The 8774-nt window shown below is 35.3% G+C and overlaps 1 protein-coding gene across 1 annotated transcript; it reads left to right on the top strand.

Annotated features, from left to right (window-relative positions):
* Window positions 1-3747: 3747 nt before the first annotated feature.
* Window positions 3748-6766, top strand: LOC130829704 (cullin-4B-like). The gene is given in 1 exon segment (XM_057696108.1): window positions 3748-6766. A coding segment is annotated over 1 exon segment (2694 nt). The 5' UTR covers window positions 3748-3780; the 3' UTR covers window positions 6475-6766.
* The last annotated feature ends 2008 nt before the right edge of the window (window positions 6767-8774 follow it).

Below are 8774 nucleotides of genomic sequence, written 5' to 3' on the forward strand. Positions count from 1 at the left end.
GGACTTTGAACTCATGCTGTAATGGATGAGAACCTTGGAAACACTGGGCGTGTGTGAATGTGTTCTGTGCCTGTGAGGATATCGGGGGAGGATGGCAGTAGGCAGAGTTCTAAAATGGCCACCATATAATGTGTGTGTGTGTGTGTGTGTATGTAAAAAACTGAATCACTTTGCTGTTCATTAGAAACTAACACAGCACTGTAAATCACCTATACTTCAATTTAAAAGAAAAGAAAATGGCTGCATTTCTCACCCCCTACTCTATGTAAAAATTATGTGCAATCTCTAGAATAGTGAATATGATTGGTTTTACTATCATGATTTAGGTTATGTTAAATGGTACAGCTGATTTTATGATATGTGTTTTATCTGGGCAGGCCTGATATAATCACATGAGCCCCTTATTAGCACAGAGTTTACTTATGCTGACCAAATGAGGTCAGATATTTGAAGTAGAAGGAGTCTAAGCAGTGTTTCTCCTTAAAGATGGAGGGGGCCACATGTCAAAGAATAAGGAAGGCCTCAAGCAGCTGAGAGTGGCACCTGATGACAAGTAGCAAGGAAATGTGGGCTTCAGTCCTACAGCTGCAAGGAAATAGAATTTTAACTGCAGCCAAACAAAGGGAAAAATATCTATTTTATGCAGAGACCATCTTATAAAACATTTTGACTTAGAGGGATTAGTTTATCCTTTTGACTTACTAGATGATAATACCAATGAAAAGAATGAGTATGAAAGCCAACATTCCCATAAAGCCTCAGGACAAGAACTCAGCCTAGCCAACATGTTGACTTTAAACTTGTTATGCCATAAAAAGAGACTCCAACCATAACATGCCAGACTTCTGATCTACAGAACTATGTGCTAAAAAATGAGTATCTTTTTAAGATGTTAAGTTTGGGGTAGTTTGTTATGTACCATTACCAAACTAATAGAATTAATTCTTGCAAGCTGGTAGGAAGAGCTCTCAATAAGAAACATTTTATGTTTAACATTTTTTTAATGTTTTTAATTGAAACATTTCTCGCCTTTACTTCTATATTATTATTATTTTAAAACTCTTTGCTTTTTGATGGCAAAAAAAAGTCACATTAGGCAAAAGGATAAAATTATAAAAGAACAGCTTTCTTCAAACACAACTAAAAGAACAAAAGCATGTATAATCTGAAAAAAAATATTTTACTTGTATATTCCCTTCTATAATTCCTCAAAATACAAAATGTCCAATTAAAATAAACATTTAACTTTATTACCTTAAGTTCTGATTCTCTCTGACCATTAGGCCAGCTAGTAGATTTTTAGGTATATAATGTTTCCTGAATTATGTTTATTGACATGTACATACCAGGTCATGTTGAACTGAGAGAAAAAAATATCTGTTTTTTACTATATATAGGCCATGGTGATGTAGAGGGCAAACCTACCACATACTTTTAAAGGGCAAACACATAAGCCATTAAAAAAAAAATGAAAGGAATAAAAACAAAAATTTATTTCACCTCTAGCAAAGGAAAGAGAAAATACTTATTTTGCGCACAGAGACCTTATACAACATTTTGACTTGGATTGGTTAGTTTATCCTTTTGATTTAACAGTTATCAGTTTGTTTAAAAAATACATAGAAATAACCCCCCTCTAGTTAGCTGCCCAAATAGCTGTCTTACTGTTTTCAAAGTGACTGAACACTGGAAAATTTGGAGATATTAAAGTGATTCAGAATAAACCTTAGTGATATTACAAAAATTGCCTGAATCTTCTTGTAGTAGTGCATTTCAGAATCTTAAATTTATGTTACAAATTTTACCAAATAAAAGGTATACAATTTGAAATGTAACACATACCTGAAAAAGCAAAATTTTCCAAATTTGAAAAAATTTTCAAAAACGTGCTGCTAAATTACAGTCTTTGGGAAATATGATTTGCCTTTGTATAGCTTAAAACAGAAGTTTACTTAGGACAGTTAAGAACATTTTGAAATTATCTTCCTAAAATTAAAACCATATCCTGATTTAAGAACTCTATCTTTTAACCTAGTTATGAATTTAGAATTTTTAAAATAAAAATCCTTTTCTTCTACATGGAAGATATTTTTTTTTCTTCTACATGGAAGATATTTTGCTTTGGTGAGCCACAGAGATAAAGATTTGATCTAAAGTAAATATATTCTTAAATATACTAAAGCTATGAGGGTAGACTTAAAACTTAAACCCTCATTATCTTTTCTCAATTTTTTCCATTTGCTATAAAAATAAACCCTTTTTGAATGGCTATATCTGCTCAGTAATGTACAGAAATACAAACTTTTCACACAAGTATACACTATTAGAAAATGTTATTTACTATTTTTTTAGCTATTAGGTAAAAGGATAAAAAATTTTTAAAATGCTACCATGTTTTGTTCTTTAATGATGCTTACAGCTTTATAAATCAATATTAAGGAGATTTTAGCCCACTAGGCTATAACAGCTTGTTTGAACCTGTTATAATTCATCAATAATGTTTTATGAGATTTTTGAACCTATGCTTATGTGGCTATATGGGTATACACATTATACCCATATTTTGAATTAATGTTTGCAGCATATAGGGGAAAAAGGAAAAAAAGTCACTTCTTTCTCCACAGTCTTTTAAGACAGTTCATCTTAATGTGCCAAATGTGCTAATAACATTATTATTTTCAATATTATGAGAATGACTTAGTAAACATACCTTATTCTCTGAATCTTAACACTTTATTTTCTAGCATATGGCATGCTATTAAAATAGCATCTTCACTCTAGAAATATCATGCTCCCTTGTAATCAGAGAATTTAAAACTGTTGGAATTTTAATTAGGTATTTTCAATGTTTGAGGGCAATGTACAATGTGAATTTAAAGGGTATTTATAGATAACATGCAGGCATAACATGCATTTACTTTAAAGCTGAAGAAAACAAGGACATAAGAGTTCTTAAGTCATAAAACAAGAATGAAAGTCCAAGTTTTATGCCTCCTGGTCTAATTTCTTTCTACCTCTTCTTTAAAAATTGATAATTTATTTCTTTTTAAATAGATTATTAACATATTGAGTATCTTTATGAAATCTTATATAAACACCTTATCACACATATGTGGCTGACATATTACATAATAATATCAAATGACTTTTATTCATGCAGTCATTAATTTCTTCATCTATAAATACTTTTTTGACACCTAGTACTTGCAAAATATTGTGCTAGGCGGATAAGAATACAGACCAGTAAGAAATGACTTTTTATTTTCTTCTGTATGTAGCACATTACTTTGTAGATGAGGTAAACATGGAAGCAAATAATTACAATGGAGAAGTTGACTGGTTGAGGAAGAGATTGCCTCAGCCAGGATTAAAAAGACAGTCGAGAGGGTGAAAGAAGTCTTCATAAAGTAAGCAACACCTGATTTGGAAATTTAAAAACATTAAACTTCATGAAGACAGGGCGCAGAAGTATTCCATTCCAAAGACTTGATTAATATCTGGTGTTATTTGCATGGAAACATTAAACATGCAACTGATTGTTTAATATCAGGGATAATTTGTATTCTAATGCTCTTGTATACATAGGACATGATTTGCATTGGCTTTTTTAGAATATGAACACTACATTTGCTTAAATTTCATTGAATTAGAGTAACAACAAAGTGGTTGAAAGAACATCTGAGACTTCCCCGCCCCCCTTTCTCCCTCCCCCAACCCTCCCCCCCCACCCCCCCCTCCACTGAAGTCCTGCGGACCTGGGGGCTTCGGGATCTGGGCGCTATGAAAAGTGTCTGCCCAGTCACTTCCGGTTTTTCTTCCCCCAATCCCTCAGCTGCTGCTGCTGCTGCTCAGGAGGTCAGATCTGCCACTGATGGTAATACCAGCACCACTCCGCCCACCTCTGCCAAGAAGAGAAAGTTAAACAGCAGCAGCAGCAGTAGCGGCAGTAACAGTAGTAACGAGAGAGAAGACTTTGATTCCGCCTCTTGCTCTTCCACTCCTCCTTTACAACCCAGGGATTCGGCATCCCCTTCAACCTCGTCCTTCTGCCCAGGGGTTCCAGTGGCTGCTTCCAGCCACGTACGGATACAGAAGAAGCTGCGTTTTGAAGACACCCTGGAGTTTGTAGGGTTTGATGCGAAGATGGCTGAGGAATCCTCCTCCTCCTCATCTTCACCAACTGCTGCAGCATCTCAGCAGCAGCAACTTAAAAATAAGAGCATATTAATCTCTTCTGTGACTTCGGTGCATCACGCAAACGGCCTAGCCAAATCTTCTACCACCGTCTCTAGCTTTGCTAACAGCAAGCCTGGCTCAGCTAAGAAGTTAGTGATCAAGAACTTTAAAGATAAGCCTAAATTACCAGAAAACTACACAGATGAAACATGGCAGAAACTGAAAGAAGCAGTGGAAGCTATTCAGAATAGTACTTCGATTAAGTACAATTTAGAAGAACTCTATCAGGCTGTGGAAAATCTCTGTTCTTACAAGATTTCTGCAAACTTGTACAAACAGCTGAGACAGATTTGTGAAGATCACATCAAAGCACAAATTCATCAGTTCAGAGAGGATTCATTGGATAGTGTTCTTTTTCTAAAGAAGATCGATAGATGTTGGCAAAACCATTGCAGACAAATGATCATGATCAGGAGCATTTTTTTGTTTCTGGATAGGATTTACGTTCTTCAAAATTCAATGTTACCCTCCATTTGGGACATGGGACTGGAGTTATTTAGGGCTCATATTATAAGTGATCAGAAAGTCCAGAATAAGACAATTGATGGCATTCTTCTCTTGATTGAGAGGGAAAGGAATGGTGAAGCAATTGATAGAAGTTTACTCCGAAGCCTTTTAAGCATGCTCTCTGATTTGCAAATTTATCAGGATTCTTTTGAACAACGATTTTTGGAAGAAACTAACCGACTCTATGCAGCCGAAGGCCAAAAATTAATGCAGGAAAGAGAGGTTCCTGAATATCTTCACCATGTTAACAAACGTCTAGAAGAAGAAGCAGACACATTTATTACTTACTTAGATCAGACCACCCAGAAGTCATTAATTGCTACTGTGGAAAAACAACTTCTAGGTGAACTCTTAATTCTTCAGAAAGGTTTAAATAACCTCCTTGATGAAAACTGAATTCAAGATTTATCCCTCCTGTATCAGCTCTTCAGTAGAGTTCGAGGTGGCGTTCAGGTTCTCTTGCAGCAATGGATTGAATATATTAAGGCATTTGGTAGCACTATTGTAACTAATCCTGAAAAGGATAAAACCATGGTTCAAGAATTGCTGGATTTTAAAGATAAGGTTGACCATATAATTGATATCTGTTTCCTGAAGAATGAAAAATTTATCAACGCCATGAAAGAAGCATTTGAAACATTCATTAACAGAAGACCAAACAAGCCTGCTCAACTTATAGCTAAATATGTAGATTCAAAGCTTCGCGCAGGCAACAAAGAAGCTACAGATGAAGAACTTGAGAAAATGTTGGATAAGGTTATGATTATATTTAGATTTATCTATGGCAAGGATGTTTTTGAGGCTTTCTATAAGAAAGATTTAGCCAAACGCCTGTTAGTTGGAAAGAGTGCATCCGTGGATGCTGAAAAATCAGTGCTGTCCAAACTTAAACATGAATGTGAAGCTGCTTTCACCAGCAAACTTGAAGGAATGTTTAAAGACATGGAACTTTCTAAAGACATCATGATTCAGTTCAAACAGTATATGCAGAACCAGAATGTACCTGGGAATATTGAATTAACTGTGAATATCCTGACAATGGGTTATTGGCCAACATATGTGCCTATGGAAGTTCATTTACCACCAGAGATGGTAAAACTTCAGGAGATTTTCAAGACATTTTACCTAGGCAAACATAGTGGCAGGAAACTTCAGTGGCAGTCAACCCTAGGACACTGTGTGCTAAAGGCAGAATTTAAAGAGGGTAAAAAGGAACTCCAGGTCTCTCTTTTTCAAACACTGGTGCTGCTAATGTTTAATGAGGGAGAGGAGTTCAGTTTAGAAGAGATCAAGCAGGCTACTGGAATAGAGGATGGAGAGTTAAGGAGAACACTGCAATCATTGGCCTGTGGCAAAGCCAGAGTTCTGGCGAAAAATCCAAAGGGTAAAGATATCGAAGATGGTGATAAGTTCGTTTGTAATGATGATTTCAAGCACAAACTTTTCAGGATAAAGATCAATCAAATTCAGATGAAAGAAACGGTTGAGGAACAAGCAGGCACTACAGAAAGAGTATTTCAAGACAGACAGTATCAAATTGATGCTGCAATTGTCCGAATTATGAAGAAGAGAAAGACACTTAGCCACAATCTCCTTGTTTCAGAAGTGTACAACCAATTGAAATTTCCAGTAAAGCCTGCTGATCTAAAGAAGAGAATAGAATCCTTAATTGACCGGGACTACATGGAAAGAGATAAAGAAAATCCAAACCAGTACAATTATATTGCATAAAATGTTGGCCTTGGAGCATTTGATGTCATATGCAGTAGCCAGTGGATAAACTAACCTGTTATTATTTGACTTCCTTTATACTACCAATGACCAAATGAAGCAGTGTAATGGAAATAGTTGAGTGACTTTTCAGTGGTTAACATGCCCATTTAAAGAGTAATACTTACCTTTAAGAAGAATATTGTTGAACTCTTTGCATGTTATTTAGTATGATGTGCAGAAAACTCTCAAGAAAGTACCTGGTCTTCATGATTCCTATTTGGAACTGGGGAAGAGGTCCCTATGGCTATTAAAAAAGGAGGGGGGGTTCTTATACACCATTAATTATGAAGCAAAAGGTTTATTTGCTTAAAATGTCATTTAAAGATACTTAAACTGCATGCAAACTTTATTTACTGTACAGAGTTCTGGATATATTTATCAAATAGAAAAAACCACCCTGGACTTGATTGTTCACCTGTTTTGTGATTTCCATTGAAGAGAAAAATAAGTTGTCATAGCTATTGATATTTTACTAAGTAATGTTCTGTTACACTGAAAGGGATGTTTTTAAAAATTTTATTTGGAAACAAGCTTTCAAGTAGAGGGACAGTTGCTTACATAATCTTGTATACACACATCCTAAAATGTTCCATTTGTGACTATGGGATGTGTGTTTTTGGTTCAGCCCTGAGTTTACTGTGCTGATTAACAGGTGCTTATAAAATTAGCTGAAATAAAAAATTGCTGATGAATTGTACTAGAAGAACATGGTAGGAGAGAAAAATCCAACTCTTTCTTCATATTAAAAATGAATATAATATGAACATCACAAAAGAGACCAAAACCCACATGTTTTGTAACTTTTTACAAGGGCAAAAATTCATAAAATAGTTTTCAGCTTCCTTCAGACTTTAACATTGTTTGGACAGTTTTGTCTTTAACTTGGACCAGTTGTAGATTGTTGCAAGCTTCCTGGGATTTAGCATTCCTATTTTCTCTACCAAAGTTTGGTTTGGAAGCACCTCAACTCTCCTTTTTGTTGGCATATAAGCCTTTCCTGTCATCCTTATTTTAACTTCCTAAAGCCTTAGATAGAACTAGATCCTTCCTCATTTCCCCCACACACCCCCTAGTTGGGAATATTAAATTCTGTATTATGCTGATCTTATTCCTTTCAGAATTGCTTGAAGATAAGGAGTTCTCATAGCCACTGGACACCTACTTTTCAGGGGAATGTCCTAGGATTGATCATACATAGAAAATAGCAAAATATTGTTTTTCAAATTGATGATGTGAATAAAAGGCTTCTCTTTACCATCAGTGGTTTTTTGGGTTTGGGTTTTGGGTTTTATTTTGCTTCCTTGTTTGTTTTTCCTTGAAGCTTTGAAGGGAATTGATCTTGGAGGAGAAGCAGAAATTTTGTTTTGATTAAAAAAAATCAGAACTGCTTTAATGGTTTTTGCAGCAGTGTATTTCCTTGACTATTTGGAGCCATTAAGAAGAATATCTAGGTCCTAACTCTCAACTGAGAAGACTTTTGGCTCTTGTGTTTGCTATTGATTTTTTTCTTGAGTTCTCAAAGACCTGTGACCAGCTATTTTTTTTTAAAAAGCTGCCTGTTTTCTTTCTAATTGCATCAACTCACACACTGTTGTCTAATAATATGTGGTGTTTAGAATGCCTTCCTAATTATCTTTGAGCAGCCATTGCCTGTATTTTCTTCGCACCTCCCTGGTTTTCTTACATGAGCTTATCTGACAAGGAAATGCAGCTATTTTGTTTGCCCTCTCTCCATACTGGACCATCTAAGTCAGTGTTCTAACTCATCCCTGATGGTCTCTGAAATATGTAGACTGTTCCACCAAACTCGATAATTACTCTTAAAGAATTTTTAGGTAGAATTGGCCCTATTAGCAGATTTCTTGGTGTCACCTTTGTTATCTTGAAAGCTGGTCCCTTCCCTGAGGCTCTTAATTTTTTTAAAACTTGATGCTATTTCAGCTGAAAAAATTGGCCAGACTCTTAAAAACCAGATCGAGGGGAGCTGTTTAAGAAATTGAAAAGTAATCGCAAACAACATTGGATAATTGTGACTTTCAGTTCTGTATCAGATGAATTTTTGTGCTCTTTTCCTTGTGTATGTGGTGGTTCTATTTTTCTCCAATAAAACTTTTATTTAAAAAAAAAAAAGAAAGAACATCTGAGTTGAATATGAGTAGTTGAAAAAATCTGGTGGAAGAAATGATTAGACACTGAAGTTGACTGCACATCCTGTCTTCCAAGGTATTGTCCATCTGCTGGAACATCAGCAATCCAGT

Source organism: Hippopotamus amphibius, chromosome 10 (assembly GCF_030028045.1).
Source record: "Hippopotamus amphibius kiboko isolate mHipAmp2 chromosome 10, mHipAmp2.hap2, whole genome shotgun sequence".
NCBI classification, from domain to species: Eukaryota; Metazoa; Chordata; class Mammalia; order Artiodactyla; family Hippopotamidae; genus Hippopotamus; species Hippopotamus amphibius.